Raw genomic sequence first — 18,999 nt, forward strand, 5'->3', positions numbered from 1 at the left:
GAACTGTACGATCCTGCAATGATCCCCTGTACAATTTCATTGACAAGCAGGCAAGTCATTGTAATCATTGACAAGCGGACAAGCAAGAACCCCAGCGGGTTTTACCCCATAGCTTTCTCAGAGGGCTTTCTATATAACTGGCTGGCACAAGATATTTACAGCCATTGAATAGCCTCAGTGGTCACCTGCTGTACTCCTGGCATCATGGCTTCCATCCATGAGTGGTGATGCCAGGAATACGTCACATGACCACTGAGAAAATAGGCTGCAAACCTTATGTGTCAAACACATGTTAAAGGGGTACTCCAGATAATAATAATAATAATAATAATAATAATAATAATAATAAATTATTATTATTATTATTATTATTTTAAAACCAGCTGGCATTAGATAGATATACAGATATACAGATCCTGCAGGAAGTGGTGATTCTTTCCAGTCTGACACAGTGCTCTCTGCTGCCACTGCTGTTCATGTCAGGAAGTGTCCAGAGCTGGAGAGGTTTCACATGGGGATTTGCTACTGCTCTGGACAGTTCCTGACATGGACAGAGGTGGCAGCAGAGAGCACTGTGTCAGACTGGAAAGAAAACACCACCACCTGTAGCACATACAGCAGCTGATAAGTACTTGAAAGCTTGAGATTGGTGTCAAGTAAGTTTTTATTTCTTCACCAACTTTAGACTGGGTTCACACAGCGTAAGACACCAGTCGTTCTTTGACCTGGCTGTGTCACAGAACGGGCAGTGTCAGTGAAGATTATCCCGGATGGTACTGATAAACTTCTTTTTTATTGAATTGGGATGCAGGTCCATCCGTGTACACCCGCATCCCAATTTACTATTGCATCACCATCATTCAATGAATAGCGGCCGCACAAAACTGACATGTCGGTTCTTACTGCGGCCACTAGGGATCCCGGCCGGAGCGTATACTATGGGGGAGATTTATCAAACATGGTGTAAAGTGAAACTGGCTGAGTTGCCCCTAGCAACCAATCAGATTCCACCTTTCATTCCTCACAGACTCTTTGGAAAATGAAAGGTGGAATCTGATTGGTTTCTAGGGGCAACTGAGCCAGTCTCACTTTACACCATGATTGATAAATCTTCCTGATAGTTTTTTCCTCAAGCCTGTAAAGGTGAGCTCTGCTCTTTAATGTTTCTTAAAGGGGTTATGAGGATTAGAAAACTGTAGCTGCTTTCCTCCAAGAACTGCACCACCCCTCAAACAGTACATTACTCCCTCTGTAGGAGTTGAACCCAAGCAATTAGCTGTCATCCATGGGGAACGTGGCGAAAATCTTTTTCTTTCAAATCAACTGGTGTCAGAAAGTTAAATAGATTTGTAAATTTCTTCTATTTAAAAATCTCAAGTATTTCCATACTTATCAGCTGCTGTATGTCCTGCAGGAAGTGGTGTTTTCTTTACCAGTCTGACACAGCGCTCTCTACTGCCACCTTTGTCCATGTCAGGAACCGTCCAGAACAGTAGGAAATCCCCATAGAAAACCTGTAACACTGGACAGTTCCTGTCTCAGACAGGGGTGGCAGCAGAGAGCACAGTATCAGACTGAAAAGTAATCAACACTTTCTACAGGGCATACAGCAGCTGATAAGTACTGTAAGACTTGATATTTTTAAATAGAAATAAATTACAAATCTATATAACTTTCTGAAACCCGTTGATTTGAAATAAAAAGATTTTCGCTGAACTTCCTCTTTAAGTGTTAAATATTCCTGCAGTGCCACCACGGATCAAAGTAGGTATAACACAGTCTCAGTTTACATAAATAGGTGGTCTTGTCCCTAATGAAGGACAAGACAGATCCCCCAGAGTGAGAGACACCCTTTACAACTTCTGAAGTGGGGATCCTTTCATATTAACCCAGAATGGGGTGTTTGATAATAGGTTTTCGAAAACAAAGAAACCCTTTGACTATTTTAGTGAGGCTTATACACACAGCATAGAAGGTAGCTGTAGATATATATATATATATATATATATATATATGTACACACCGCAGATCATAGATTATCCTTCACTATAGCAGCAATGCTATGGCATTTTTTAGAATATAGGTAATACCGCCATACTGTTCCCATCTGCACCAGGCCTCAGTTCTCAGCTTCCTGTTCCAGTACAATAGCATAAGTAATAATCTTTTTCCCCGTCTTATAATTTAACCTTTCATCGGCTTCATTAATCTGTTGGCCCATCTGTGAACTCTTTCATCCTGTTCCTTGGCACACATGGCATTGCCCACAAGGTCTCTGCACGCTCAAGGACGGTTACATTGTAGAAGGGGAGATGGGTATAAGTTCAGGGCTTGTATATTCTCTTCCTGCACATAGATGTACCCACTCTCCTTCCCCTTATATCAGTATCTCTGCACAATGTTTTATAGCTGTATATTATATGACATCCAGCTGGTGTCTGGATACAATGCAGATAGCGCTGCAGAACCTGCTACTATTCCTGTAAATAGTGGTGTCTGAATATAGAAACACCTGGCAGAAAATGAGCAGAATAAAGCAACTTTTTAAATATTTTTGCTAGCATACAGTACAGAAAAGTTCTGTTCCTTTAAAAAAACTTTTGACATATCTTAGAGCGCACAGAAAGTGGGGAGAGAAGTGCTTAGCCCTGCGCTTCTCTCCCTTCTCATTCTAGCAATCTGTTGGGACCTGAACTCAGACCTTGATCAAAACCTTTTTTTTTTTATAGGACATGTTTTCAAGTTTTTTCAGCTAGACTTTCAACTCTTTCAGTAGTAGAGGTAGCAGCAGGGAGGGAAGCAGGTTGCAGACCAGCTCAGATAGTAGATAGGGGGAGAGGAACTTAGAGAACAGCGGCTGGAGAGAGAGAGAGGGGAGCAGATACAAGTCAGTCTTCTGGGGAAAAGTAGAAGTAAGCAACTTTTTAAATGAAGTTATGAAAAATTTTTGTATTTTATTTTAATCATGCTATCTGACCTATAGAGAATGTAGAGAAGGTATCCACAGGACACATACATACCCAGGATACATACATACATGGGTCATGTGGATAGGAGACAAGTATGTTTTTATTGGAAAACCTCTTTAAGTCATTCTCAACAAATCAATGTGTTCACACAGTGGGTAACACCACAACATTTAGTTTGGATATATAATTTGTAATATATCTTATGAGAGAAAAATTCTCTTTTCATCACTGTTTGGTCCCTCCAACTTCAAAACTCATATACTCGTCTCACTAAAATGTTAGGTTTTATGCTGACCACAGATGTCTATGGAAAGGTGAAGAAAAGTGAGGAGATCTGCAGAGAGAGAGAGACACACACAGAGACTAGTAAATGAAATATCTCACCCAGTTGTGGTTCCTCAGCATACACTGCTCAGTGCTGCTCTATAGTGTCCTCCATGCTGCTGCTCCTTAGGTTGTACTGTAGAAACGTAAAGCTGCAGTATCTCCTCTTCTGGTGGAAACTTCCATATACAAGCTATATGTTGGCTAGAAATAGTGCTATTAGACTAGAACCTGTCTCCAGAATTTTTATATGACGCTGAATGCACCATCAGGTAAGTCTTTAAAATTGATTTTCTGGGCATGACTGGGCTGTGTATGTGAGAATAGCATTTGACCTGAAAATGTAGATTTATTTACTTTTTTGTTGGTTGTTGAATAAAAAAAAAATTATTTCACACATTTGGGGCTCTGTATCACTGAGAAATTGATCTGCATAAAAGAGCTTGAAACGTAGCCCGGTATAACCCCTTGTGTGGGCAGCAGCGGTAGCCATATTGGTTGTCATAGACACGATATCTCAATTGTCTGAATCTAATTTTAACTGAACAGAATAGAACACAGCTCAGTGATTTGCTGAGTATTGATTGTTTTAGGGGGAAATGCTTGTCGCTCTTCTGCCGCTTCTTAGGATGCTGTATTCTGTTTATATACAAGTTTCAGCCAATGGCATCGTTTCTGATAGATCAACGACAGACTAGATCAAACTTACCAAAATTTAATTTGGATTCGATTTATGAGAATGGCTGTCTGATTCAGACCACCCTAATAGGCTGATAGTAGTAGTATAGTATGGAGTATGCCCAGTAGCGGATTATAATAGGTGCCGTTTCGGGCGGTAGTCCGGGGCCCAGAGCTGTTGGGGGGCCCATGGCCACCCAAAAACATTTTTACTTTCAGTAGTGTATGGTCTCCTGGCTATAGTTCTGCCATGATTTACAAAAAAAATTGCTGCTTTTTACAGCAATTTTGCTAAAATCTGGAAACCATGACATTATTTATCCTGTACTATGCACACCACGCTAGTGTTGCCATAGTTACAGTGGGATGGGGGGGCCCAGACTTACTGAACAGCCCCGGGCCTATGGTAACGTTAATCTGCCCCTGAGTATGCATGTCTAGGGTAGTAGTAGTATTAGGGCCCTATTCCACCGGACGATTATCGTTCGCATAATCGTTAACGATTAACGATCTCAAACGACCGCTATTGCGAAAGACCTGAAAACGTTGACTCATTTCCATGGAACGATAATCGTTACTTATGATCATATTTGCAATCTTTTTTTCTTCGCTATTTCTTCGCTATTGCGTTCGTATCTACTGCAAACGACCGAACGACGTCTTATGCTACATTTACACGGAACGATAATTCGCCCGATCGTACGAATAACTATGTTGAAGTAACAATGTGTTTTTCATAACGATCAGCGTTTAGACGGTACGATATATTGTACACATAGGGTAAATCGGTGAACGACTGTTTACACGAAATGATCTGCGAATTTTTTGCTTACGATCAACAACGATTTGGGAACTTGTTGAATGATCAAAATGAACGATTTATCGCTAGTCGCTTGATCGTGTGCAGCAATTACACGTACGATTAGCGTTCAAACTCGATCGTTATCGTGCGAATTCGCACGATAATCTTCCGTGTAAATGCAGCATTATTCAATGCAAACAAAACGCGAACGTTTTGCGAACGAGCAACGATAAAAATAGGTTCAGGTCTTATAAAGCGATCAACGATTTCTCGTTCGGTCGTTAATCCTTAACTGCATTTCAACCGAACGATTATCGTTTAGATTCGAACGATTTAACGATAATCTGACCGATAATCGTCCGGTGGAATAGGGCCCTTAGTAGTAATAGTCGTAGTAGGATACACCATTATGGACAGGGCAGGAGATTTGCAGGCGTATAGGGGTAGTAGAAGCAGTAGTGGAAGTGGTAGTAGTAGAAGTAGAATATGATATGTGTAGAGAGGTAGTAGTAGAGGTGGTGGTGGTGGTGGTGGTGGTAGTAGTAGTAGTAGTAATAGTACAGTATGGGAACATGATGGACAAGGCAGGAGATGAACAGCTGTGTAGGGTAGTAGTAGTAGAGTTGTTGTTGGTGGTGGTGGTAGTAGTGGTAGTAGTAGTAGTAGTAGTAGTAGTAGTACACTATGGAATATGATGGAAAAGGCAAGAGATGTGCGGCTGGGTAGGGTAGTGGTAGTAGTAGTACAGTATGGAACATGATGGACAAGGGAGGAGATGTACAGCTGTGTGAGGTGGTAGTAGTAGTGGTAGTAGTAGTAGTAGAGGTGGTGGTGGTAGTAGTAATAGTAGTAGTAGTAGTAGTAATAGTAGTAGCAGTGGTAGTAGTAGTAGAAGAGGTGGTGCTGGTGGTGGTAGTATAACAGTATGGAATATGATAGACAAGACAGGAGATGTACAGCTGTGTGGGGTAGTAGAGTAGTAGTAGTAGTAGTAATAGTAGTAGTAGTATTAGTAGTAAGTAGTAGTAGTAGTAGTGGTGGTAGCAGTAGTATTATAGTATGGAACATGATGGATAAGGAAGGAGATGTGTGGCTGTATAGGGTTGTTGTAGTAGTAGTAGTAGTAGTAGTATTAGTGGTGTTAGTAGTAGTTGTAGCTGTAGTAGTATAGTATGGGACCTGATGGATAAGGCAGGAGATGTGCGACTGTGTAGGGGTACTAGTAGTAGTAGAGGTAGTGGTAGTAGAGTAGTAGTAGTAGTAGTAGTGGTGTTAGTAGTAGTTGTAGCAGTAGTAGTATAGTATGGGACATGATGGATAAGGCAGGAGATGTGCTGCTGTGTAGGGTACTAGTAGTAGTAGTAGTAGTAGTAGTAGTAGTAGTAGAGGTAGTAGTAGTAGTAGCAGTAGTAGTAGTAATAGTAGTAGTAGTAGTAGTAGTAGTAGCAGCAGTAGAGGTAGTGGTAGTAGAAGTAGTAGTAGAGTAGTAGTAGTAGTAGTTGCAGAAGTAGTATAGTATGGGACATGATAGATAAGGCAGGAGATGTGTGGCTGTGTAGGGTAGTAGTAATAGTAGTAGTAGTAGTAGTAGTAGTAGTTGCAGAAGTAGTATAGTATGGGACATGATGGATAAGGCAGGAGACGTGTGGCTGTGTAGGGCTAGTAGTAGTGATAACTATTTTGAGTCATCCAAGATTTTTCTAAAAATTTTTGGATTTGCCAAATTGCATGTTTTTTTTATTTGGAGCACGTTTAATTAGAGCCAGATCGTGTCATTTATATGAATTTTGCTCCTTTACGTGTTCATTAGAATTGCTACATTATACAGTATATAAACTTTAGAGTGTTCAAAGGATAAATTGTAATGTGCCATTAATATTCAGGAACTAGAAGACTGTATGTAAGATGTTGGTCCTACTACTACTACTAATAATAATAAGAAAAGGAAGATTCTGGTAAAATGTTTTAGAAAACAGAATAAGTGTTGCAGAAATAAATAATATAAAATTATGATAGTAAAAAAGACCAAGAATATGGACCAGAAAAACATCGGCCAATAACATATGGGTAGTGAACCTGTCCCCTTAGGACCCTCCGGCGAATTCCTCATGTCTGTATCATATATAATTACAGATGTTTTGCAATTATTTTAGTAATTGTCCAAAGTGATCAGTAATTATTAGAATCCTCTATGGAATGTTCATGAATAGGAAAATGATTGTAGCTGAAAGTTACAGTACAGACTGATCAGCCGCAGGGAGAGGATTGCCCATGTTTATTGTAGGTCACTCAAGTTCTTGTCACATCCCACCCTGGAATTGTGAGCGCTCGCTTATAATTACTGCAATCTCTTTACACACCTACCATGGTGTTTCCTCATGTAGCAGAGGGGCCTTTAGACCCCTAAGGCACTGGTGCCCAGTTTTGACTGCTGCTACTTTCCTCTATAGCTATGATGAAACATACATAATATAAGGTCCAACCTATGGGACTCCGCAAATTATGGTGGCTTTTTTCCCCCAGTTAACTGTGGTAACCAATCCTAAATGTGTGCGGTGACTGTGGGGCCAGTGGACAGCTGGAGGTTGTAGTGCTGGTGGTAACCAATTGCAGTGTCACAGTAGCGTAAGCAGTTATCTCTGTCCCTAGATTTAAAGGAGAAGTCCAGTAAAAAACTATTAAAGTATTGTATTGCCGCCCAAAAGTTATACAACTCACCAATATACACTTATTACGGGAAGTGCTTATAAAGTGCTTTTTTTTGCCTGCACTTATTACTGCATCAAGGCTTTACTTCCTGGATAACACGGTGATGTCACTTACTGGATCACATGGTAATGTCACTTCCTGGATAACATGGTGATGTCACTTCCTGGATAACATGGTGATGTCACTTCCTGGATAACATGGTGATGTCACGCCCCGACTCCCAGAGCATACCCCTGCAATCATCCCCTCCAGCAGCCATAGTCTGCACAGCTCTGGGAGTTGGGTCGTGTCATCACCATTTTTATCCAGGAAGTGACATCACCATGTTATCCAGGAAGTGACATCACCATGTTATCCAGGAAGTGACATCACCATGTTATCCAGGAAGTGACATCACCATGTTATCCAGGAAGTGAAGCCTTGATGCAGTAGTAAGTTCAGGGTAAAAAGCACTTCATAAGCATTTCCCGTGGATATTGGTGATTTGTATAACTTTTGGGGGGCAATACAAAACTTTAATAAAAAATTTCACCTGATTTCTCCTTTAACACACCCATAAGGGGTGGTACAGATGGTGGTAATAGTCTCTGTTCCCAGGACCACACCCTATGCTAACGAAACTTGAGCTGCAGTGTCTGCTATAGGATGCTACATGAAATAAAAGCTGCAATTCTCTAGACCTGGCCTGAGGCCCATGCAGGTCCCAGGACTGCAAAGAGGTACTTGTACACTTTCCCCCTCTATGCCTTAAAGGGTTGTCCAGGACTCTTCAGTAAACTTCTTTGGGTGTTGTATATACACTTTCATTATATATTTCTAGCGCCTGTGATTTCTTTACTTCCTGTGATGTCACGTTCAATATCTGTTTCCTGTTCCTTCCTCTGAATATGATGATAGGTGGAGTCATCAGGTGGGTGGGGTAGGTGTCCCTCTTATGGAAATTCCACATTGATTTTAACCCTGCCCCTGTAGGCGGAGCTAATATGGGAGCTCAGTAGCAAAAAGATCAGCATGACATGGAGCAGAGCAGGACTGATAGCTCCCTTGAGGGTGACACTTGTATTATCCAACGAGGTGGTTATCGGCCCCTGCTCTCCTTCACAGTGGAAAAATATGAAGTGGAAATTGTATGAAAAAGTATGTAAATGACTATATATATATTCCATAGAATTAACAACCTTTTGTGTTTTTGCAGAACTATGGAAAGGGGGCGAGGCGGAAAAATCGATTCAAAGGATCGGATGGGAGCACGTCTTCTGATACTACCTCAAACAGCTTTGTGCGGCAGGTACTAGGAGGGCTGATGCTTGGGGACGCTCTATGATTTCTTGTAGTTTGTGTGGGGAAAACAGCAACATATATGTTAAATTTCCTTGCAGCGCCACCATAGGAGAAATGAAGCATTACATAATCAGTGGGTTGTATTTGTAAGGGTTCTTTTACCCATACAGATAAATCGCTTTTTCTTTTACGCCATAAACGTTTACATGAGAAGATAAATCGCCACAAAAAGTGTATAACTGTAAATATGATGGTAATTGTGTTTGTATCTATATACTATGAACATGGCTGTTTACACTGAAAGACTTGAGAACGATTAACAGTGATTTTAAGGTCATCTCAGAAGATGCGATTGACAACATATGAACAAATGTTAGTTCGTTGTTTGATCGTTGCCGCGTTTACCCCCGAAGATTATTGCTTAAATTTAAAAGATTTAATGTTGTTGTTTTTTTTCACGAAAATCAGTCTATGTAAAAGACCCTTAATGCATAGGTTTGCTATGTCCTCTATCTATCTCCTATCTATCTATCTATCTATCTATCTATCTATCTATCTATCTACTGTATCTATCTCTTTTTCTTTCTATTTATCTATCTATCTTCTATCCATCTATCTTTCTATCTATCTATATATATTATATATGTATCTCCTATCTATCTTTATATATATATATATATATATACAGTATATATATATATATATATATATATTATCTATCATCTATCTATCTATCTATCTATCTATCTATCTATTATCTATCTCTATCTATCTATCTATCTATCTATCTATCTATCTATCTATATCTATATATTATATGTATATTATATGTATCTCCTATCTATCTTTATATATATATATATATATATATATTATCTATCATCTATCTATCTATCTATCTCCTATCTATCTATCTATCTATCTATCTATCTGTCTGTCTGTCTGTCTGTCTGTCTATCTTCTATCTATCTATCTATCTATCTATCTATCTATCTATCTATCCATCCATCTCCTATCTATCTATCTATCTATCTATCTATCTATCTATCTATCCATCTCCTATCTATCTATTAATCTATCTATCTATCTCTTATCTATCATCTATCTATCTATCTATCTATCTATCTATCTATCTATCTACCTACCCACCTACCTCTTTCTCTTTCTTTAGTTTCTAGTCTTTAGGATGTGTGGCCTGTCTATTACTATGATAGTACATGGAGAACGGATTCTGTGTTTCCCTTGCAGTCTGTCATAATGATACTAAATAGAGAACCGGGGAAACATCAGGCAGGAATTCTATTTTGGGACAATGTTATTTAATTCTTTTTTTCTCAATTAAAAATCCCTCTATTTCCCATGTACCCTGTGGTTATTGTGGGCCTGTAAAATAGCTCCAGGCAAGATTACAGCTGACGTAGATTGATAATCAGAGCGCTTCTTTTAGCTTTAAAAACAGCAAAAAATACTGGGATGTTATTAAATGTTCGTCTTCGGTCTGCAGTCTGTTAACTGGGGGAGATATAGTTTTGCATTAATAAAGCTTAATACAGCCTATTAAAGGGGTGTCCGATCATGTCATTTATTATATAGCCACTTGATATGTTGTAAATGACCTATAGATGCAGATCCACTACTGGGAGAGCTAAACTTCTCCTCTAACTTTTTATCCCATAATTTCGGCCATACCAGTCCAGACACCTGGCACCCCACCAATCATGAGCTATGCCATCAGTATATTTTGCCCAGAAAACTCCTTTAAATATCTTAAGTCTTTCAGTAGTTATCAGCTGCAGTATGCCCTGCAGGAAGTGGTGTATTCTTTCTAATCTGACACAGTGCTCTCTGCTGCCACCTCTGTCCATGTTAGGAACTTTCCAGAGCAGGAAAGGTTTGCTGTAGGGACACCAGGGTCGCCCTGCAGCCCTGACCTAAATGGGCAATCAGGAACAGAGGACAGACGGTCTCCTGTGCAGGACGCTAACAGACACTGCAATAACCGCCACGAGGAGAGAAAATCTAATGTCTTCAATTTCCTGAATTTTACTCCAAACAGGGAAGAGTCATGTTCAGTGCTGGCCGCATAACATCCCAGAGGTGGAACTTTACTGGCAATTACATCCCATTAACAATCCTGGATTCCATCTAATGGGCATCTGGCTGTGATGATAATAATTGCTTTGAGATTACAATGTGCCTAGGGAATCTCAAGTCTTCATTTTGCACTTTAAGTAGAGTAGTCAGTCTTTAAAAACATTAAAGAGTCTTGCAACTCAGAAGTGTCATAGTATGTAGTAACTGATAGACTTCTGATGATTGACTGTTTGGCAGTGGTAAATGGCTCCCACCACCTGGTACCAATTGTACACACTCCTGTTGTACAGTAATTGAAAAGGGGCATTGTCTTGTCCTGTCATAGGTCACACTACCGAGACGGGTCAGGTGTTGGCCAAGTGTATGGGTGTGGTTTCCCACCATGGGTGTTTCGTGTCTCTCCTTGGCACCTCTCAAAAGAGGCATGTATGTTTTTATGTACTGCACAACTGAAGTTAGGAATGGGTTACTGTTTTGTGTGTACCATGTGCTCTTGCTAACCTATGGGAGATGCTCTCTACTTCTGGCCTATCTCTTTCTTTCTTTCTTATGCACACACTCCTTTCCACCACTCACAGGGTAGGTTACTTAGCCCCTGTAGGAAGTGGGAGGAGGTGTAGTGTCAGTTCTTACCCAGATTCACGTGGGAGAAGGACATGCAGAGCAACCATCCCTGCTGTAGCCAAGCCAGGGCCTGGCTATACACTAGAGGCGGGTCCAGCACCCCCAGTGCACCTACATCCCTTTCCCTTGCTGACTTGCCTTCTTCAGAGGTCTAGTCATGTCATCGAAGGGAGGGAATATTGGTGTACTGTGGGCGTTGGGCCCGTCTGCAGTGCACTGAGCAGTACTATTTGTATATCGAGAAACCAGCACAGATGCAAAAAACAGGAGGCGGGTCTATGTCCAGATCATATAATTTTTGTTATGTGGCAATTCAGTTTGTCACTAATAATAATGAAAATTGACAAATATTGGGTCTGTATATACATGAAGCCTCAGTAATGTTAAAAGTGACGCAGTAGTAGTGATTACACAATGTTATTATGATACATCGGTGAGTAATGTTCTATTTACCGGAACATGAGGTTCTTGTTATTTGGGAAAACGTCTGATCCTCAGACCCCCCCTGTAGTCCTGATATGTTGTGGTTCAGGGGCTGCTCTGGTTCTTTTCCTCCTGTGTAAGGATAAAGACCATTCAAATTTTTAGCTAATAAGGATTTACCTGCCTAGCAACCACAGTTTTTACAGTGAAGTCATCCATAGCACACAGAGGTTCTTAGAATACCTCTAACATGAGGACAGAAAAGGAGTGAGGAGATTTGATAAACAAAGATCTTTTTAAAGAATCTTTAAAGATATATATATATATATATATATATATATATATATATATATATATATTTTATTATTATTATTATTATTATTATTATTATTATTTTTTTATTATTATTTTCTAATAACTGATTTGTTATGATGTAAGTTTTTGGACCATGGAAGCTAAAGTTGGACACCAGTGTTTAGATTGTTTCACTACTGGGGCACTAGATGTTAGCAAGACTAAGAGGCCATTCACACTACATACTGTCACATAATACCCTATGTGTCCTGTCAAATAGGTATGTTGACATATACCAAGGGTCCTTTTTAGACATGAGTGAGTACTAAAATGCTCGGGTGCTCGATACTCGAGACAAATATTTCCCAATGCTCGGGTGCTCGTTTCAAATACTGAACCCCATTGAAATTAATGGGAAACTCGAACATTTTTTCAGGGGACCAAAGCTCTGCACAGGGAAGGTTGCCTGAAAACCTGGAAACCCTTAGAAAATGATGGAAACAACATGGAAATAGACAGGAAACAGCAGGGGCAGCATGCATGGATGCCTCTGGGGGTGCACAGGACACAGCACAGTGAAGATAGGTATAGCTGAACTACAGATCCCAGCCAGCCAAGAAAATGTCCCACCACGGGTGTTGCTATTACACCTTTCGCAAAAGTCTGTACTCATATGTGTAAGTGGTAATGTAGCAGTACCAAAATGTTACCACTAGATGTCGTTATTGCAAGTATGTATGTCTAGATATTGCATGGCTGTAGAAGCTAAAGGGTTATTGTTTTTCTCATGTATCACATGGATCTGTACACCAATGAGAGTTCTTTCTTCTTTTCTCCTACCACCTTTCTCTTTACACCTTTCACACTCACTCCTTGCCCACTCACAGGACAGTTTACACATGCTGTAGGAAGGAAGTCACATGGGTAGAGGAAGTGTGGGGTCTTTCTACTGAGGATTCTGTAGAGGAAGGATGCAAGCTAGGACGCTCCCTACAGCAGTCAAGTTGGACCCTGGCTCCTGCCAGGTCCCCTAGTCAAGGGAGTTGTGGTCCAGACATTGAGCAGAGCACATGCACCTGCTAGACCTAGACACAGTTTTCCTCAAGCAACACTACTAAACACTATGCAGTGTTAAGTCGCGACTAGAGAGGACAAGTCAGGGATCATCTCAACCCATACCGAGAACCAGAAGGAACACAGTGCAGGACAGTATCCATAAAAATTGAAGGAACTGATCCGGATAGAGCACAGTTGCTAGAAGCCTAGGCACTCTATCTCGCAGCACGGGTAAATTAGGCGGAATTCCACAGCAGAACTTTCGGAGCGGAGAGTGGCAGCAGCGAAGGAGCGTGCACTCTCCCATAGACGGGCAATGACACACTGAGACAGTCGGGATTCCGCCTAATTTACTCAGTGTGAACATACCCATACAATGAATCGCACAGGCGTGATGCATGAACCATCGCTGTAATATTGGTGCAACCCATTACATTCATTGCTATCGGCCAAAGAGATGTGCAGCCGATAACAATAGGTTTTACCGCTGGACAAAAGATTAAATCAGCTGGCAAGCGGGCGTTTTCGGACTACTTTTATATGGGCCAGTTATTGGGCAAATGAGCATTTCTAGGAACTCTCTTTGCCTATAATATTAGGCCCATGTAAAAGGGCTTTAAGACCTGTTCCCTTTGGGTCCACTTTATAGGGATATTCAAATTTAAATTAACTTATCTTCAATCCACAGTGGTTGAACACTCCCCAAGCAATTTTCAGATGGCATCCCTCCTCACTTCCTCTCCATTGGGTCGTACACTGTACTCAGCTCTCTTCAGCAGCTGCATAGACAGTAAATGGAGCGGCGGTGCACATGCCAATCCCTCAACTCCTGTTATTGTTTGGCAAACCTGAAACTTGTGGCATTATGTGTCTGCAAATTTTTTTGACAGATTGGCAAATGGCCCGCAATATTAAGAATGATAGAGGTGATTTACCTTGCAGATAATCATATTGATCATTCCACATATATCATTCAGTAAACATTGGTTAACATATATTTTTCTTAGAACAATTCAAGACCAGACACACCCCAGTTAGCGCCCTATTACCCAGAATAAAATCTGCCAAATTGGGCCGATTCAGCAGATCAGTGTCGGACTGGCTCCCCAGAGGACCCCCCAGGGCCCCTAGCTTTAGAACCGGTACTAACACTGTCTGACATGTCGCTTCTCACAGGTTCTTTATTAGTGGGCCCCCAAGATGATTTCCTCTTGTGGGCCCAAGTAAGGCTGGGTTCACCCTGCGTTTTTGCAATCCGTTTTTTTTTAATCCGTTTTATGCATTTGTGTGCATCCATTTTGATCCATTTTTCCATTGACTTTCATTGTAAAAAAAATGGATCAAAACGGATCCGTTTTTTTTTTAAAGACACAAAAACGTAGCTGGCACCACTTTTGTGTTAAAAAAACTCGGATCCGTTTTGATCCAATTTTTTTTTACAATGGAAGTCAATGGAAAAACGGATCAAAATGGATGGACACAAATGCATCCTTTTTTTCATCCGTTTTTCATCCATTTTTTGCAAAAAACTGATTGCAAAAACGCAGTGTGAACCTAGCCTAACCCCAGTCCGATACTGCAGCAGATCATGGCTCAGTGTAATAAAGATATCATAAGTCGCTGACTGCGAATTGCTACGTGTAATAGTGATGTGTGGCCAACGGATGATGAATGTGTAAAGAAAATAATAACGTTCTTACATTACCTCTCCACACTTCTCAGTGTTCTCTTCGCTTCTCCATGCTCCCCGGAGCCGCCGGTGCAACTTCAGAGCCAGTCTCTGAAGTGATAGGCTGCTCAGACAATCACTGGCTGGGACGGGATCAGTGATTGGTTGATCAGCCTGTCACTCCAAAGACCAATGAAGAAGCTTAAGGTGCAGCTGCGGGGTGCATGGAGAAGCGAAGAGAACACCGGGGAGCATGGAGAGGTAATGTAGGAATTTTAATTTTACACTTGTAAAGCAAGGGCTGCATGGACATACAGTAGCCCTTACTGCACGATAATCGAGCAGTGTAATAGGCTCAGTAAACAAGTCCTATACGGCGCTCATTTACTATAAAGATCAGGCCGTCTAATACATCCCTTAGCCATTGCTACCGAAACATTCATCATTGCCAACTTATGTCTTTCACATGTGGCTCCATAAAATATTACGTGTATTGTAGACATTAGTCTTGTGGCTCCATGAAGCATATCCTGTATTTTTTATTTTGACTTTTTACATGTGGGTCTATGGCTCTTTGCCGGTATTAGGGTCCTATTACACTGAACGATAATCGGCCGAATCAGCCCTATCCGGCCGATTATTGCTCCGTGTTATAAACACAACAATCAGCCGATGATCATTGATATAGGTTTGGACCTATAATTGTCGGGCGTCGACCACGCATCGTAATAGCAATGCACGGCCGATACATTACCTATTCATGCTGCAGGGCTCCTCCTGCAGTCCGCTTCTTACCGGGTCCTGCGCACTGCAGCTTCAGAGTGGCCTGTCTGAGCTGACAGGCCGCTCAGCTAATCACTGGCCTGGACTGCCGCGGCCAGTAATTGGCTGAGCGGCCTGTCAGCTCAGACAGGCCACTCTGGAGCTGCAGCACGGGACCCGGTGAGAAGTGGACTGCAGAAGGAGCCCTGCAACATGGATAGGTAATGTATAGAGTTTAAGCAAGTGCTGCAAGGACATTGGTAAAGATGTCCATGCAGCCCTTGTTAAACGATTATCGGGCCGTGTAATAGACCCAGTAAAAGAACACCGATCTAGCAGATTGGCGCTCGTTTACAGTTATTATCAGGCCCCCATTGGCCCGTGTAATAAATAGGACCCTTATGCTAGGATCATAAAGACAGATTCTGTTCAGTATTGACCGATCCACGACACAATGGACACCAGTTGAGCATGACAGATCAAGCTGACTTTAATGGGGTCTATTAGGACTCCGGCTGGTGTCTGGATGTTAATTGGACATAAATTGTAATTCTCTGATGCAGATGTCAACTCAACCTTATGGAGCCATTGATATTGTAATAAAGATTTCTGTGAGAATCTGAGGAGCAGCTCAGAGTTACAAGGAGTTCCTCCATGGTGTACTCATGTTTTATAAATCACTGTCCACTACACGGCGAGTCTGAAGGTCTTCCTCTTCTGAGTCATCCTGTTCTTATCTGTTTCATGAAAGTATAGACTACAATAACAAACCATTAAAATGATAACTATCTTTATGGAGCGGTTCAGATATGTTCTACCTTGACAAGTTAAATGGACGTTCAATTATAGCAAAATCAAAGTGCGTAATATGTTCTAAGCAAAATGTTTCTGCCTTTTTAGGAGGACTGGAAAGCTCTTCCAGGTTATTGCGAAACTAGTTACAGACAGTGAGCAATGGTGGATGACTCGCCTGATAGTGTGATGTGACCTGTTTACATTGCGGAGTGTATTTCATCAGTGAAAAAAATATCATTATAAATATTGTGAAGTGCGTCCTTCTTAGCTGCTATTGTCTTATACTGATGCAATGCATCTACTGGTGTCAGCTGTCGCTGTAATGCTGTACAGATTGCTTTACAGCAGACTCCTCCTTATCATCAACAATGGTTTTCAATGGCTGTTATTTGATACTCAAAATAACAGTTGTTACTTTGACGTCCGTCATTGCATTAACGGCCATTGGTACATTATTTAAGATTAGGTTAAGCTTAGATAGGTCATCCAACTTCTCCTGGCAGCGGGAGTCAAAAGCCAAGTGTTTAGGTGGCAAGGAGGAAGGTATGTCTCCAACCTTCCTCCTCAGCTCCCTTCCTGCGTAGTTAGTAGTTGAATCCATGTGCCGAAGCACCGTTAGGAGCACTGCCCCGCCTCCATTACGGCGATAGGGGCGGGGCAGTGCCCCTAAAACTGCTCCAGGCTGTGAATTCAACTACTAACTGTACAGGAATGGCGCAGAGGAGGAAGGTTGGAGACATACCTCCTTTCTCGGCGCCCTGGGCGCATTAGGTGGCCATCACCAGGTTAGATTCCTCTAACCCGCTGATAGTTCCCCTTTAGGCCCTGCTTACTTCAATGTGCTGGCATAGAAAAGCAATAATGCTCAGTGGCGGCATCTTGTGGCCAAAAATAAATACAGCAGATCTGAAAAGAGTACGTGAAAAATACAGATGTAAAAGTGTCAGAGAGTACAGGAAACCTTTTAGACAATACCTTCCATGCCGACTGAAAGAAAATAAGATACGGTAGTGGCACATTGGTTCCGGGTCACTACACAGACATTCATGTTTCCTCTGGCAGTTACTTATCTTTCCTAGAACAATAGGGTTAAGTGATATAAATCCAACACCCCTGACTATTCTCAGGTGGGGAGATTTGGACAACTTTAAAGAGAATGTACCACCAGTTGCATTGCTTTGTGTTTTTTTTTACATTAGCAGACTGGCCTCGGTGCCGGACTAAACCCCTTCCCCCATTAATGTGGCTCCATTACAATCAATGAAGCCGCGTTACAGAGGGAAGGGGAGATTGTCACACTGGGACCAGTGCTTGGGAATAGACCGGCTCTATTAGCAAAATTGGCAATTATTTACAGAGCTTCATGATAGCTATATGGGAAGATGTCCAGGTGACTACCAATAATTTTAATGCCTGCACAAGAGTCATTCAGCAGACCATCAAGCAATTACTTGTCTCTTAGCTGATCACCAACCCTTTCCCATGAGAAGACATGTAGACCTTGGTTATCTATAATTTACCCCATAAGAAGGACCTTCGTAGCAAACAATCTCCAAACAACCTGATTGTCTTCCGACAGTTCTTTGGGGTCCATTATTATGTAAGTGCCAGGTGCTCACAAGGTCATTCTCTGGCACACTTGTCAGCAAAAAAACATCTAATAAAATAAGTTTATACTTATCTCTATAAAGAAAAGATAAAAATGTAAGTAAGGTGTCAAACATTTTTTTACATATCTAATGAAATGAGATTCTAGATAGAAAGATATAATTAGAGCTTCTGCACTTTTGAATATTAGTGATTCATTGAAGTCGTCAGGAATGTGCAGAACATAGGACATCATGTTCGCTGGCTGCTGTGTTACTATATAAATCCCACGCATCTATTATATCAAGACGATGTTTGGTTGACATTGACAGAGCCTAGAAGAAAGTAGGAGAGGGGCATTACAGGGTTCCCTTAATCTTTTTTTCGTAGAGTATCTCCAGACAAAACTTGGTGACACCTGAACTTCTTCAATGGTGAACATGACATTAGAGGTGCATGTAGGGTGCTGGATACTCTCAAGGGCATAATGGTTGTGGAGGCAGTGCATGTGATTGAGACAGGGCCGAGGGGGGGTGCATGGCCAAATAGCCAGAAGCAGAAACCCCCTTCGCAAATCATATTGGTACATCGCAGCATTGGTGACCAGTGCAACTCCATGCAAACAAGAACCTTGACTGTTCAGATGGGCTGTGACTATGTTTCCTTGCCACAAACATTTCCACAGAGGCGGGGCATTACACTGGTTTATTCATTCTTAAATACAATCATTTTTATTATATTTATGCAGTCTCTGAAGCCTGTGTATTGTCTTTTATGGAACACTATCCAGAGCATTTGCTTTTTGGGCACCATAATGGGAACCAAGTTTGCACACCACATCTCCCATGCAGTGAATGGTCAGCAGAGGGTTGGTGACAAATGAATCTGAGCATTTTATACGCCTTGGCTTTTGACAGTAGTGGCGCTTGCAC

The 18,999-nt window shown here is 41.3% G+C and overlaps 1 protein-coding gene across 2 annotated transcripts in view; it reads left to right on the forward strand.

Annotated features, from left to right (window-relative positions):
* Positions 1-18,999, forward strand: part of CACNB2 (calcium voltage-gated channel auxiliary subunit beta 2) — a 195,717-nt gene that overhangs the window by 11,779 nt on the left and 164,939 nt on the right. For both annotated transcript variants that reach the window (XM_069959030.1, XM_069959031.1), the window contains exon 2: positions 8,678-8,770. In XM_069959030.1, coding sequence (XP_069815131.1) covers positions 8,678-8,770 — 93 coding nt within the window. The remainder of the gene's footprint in view (positions 1-8,677; positions 8,771-18,999) is intronic.

This window comes from Dendropsophus ebraccatus, chromosome 2, assembly GCF_027789765.1.
Source record: "Dendropsophus ebraccatus isolate aDenEbr1 chromosome 2, aDenEbr1.pat, whole genome shotgun sequence".
NCBI classification, from domain to species: Eukaryota; Metazoa; Chordata; class Amphibia; order Anura; family Hylidae; genus Dendropsophus; species Dendropsophus ebraccatus.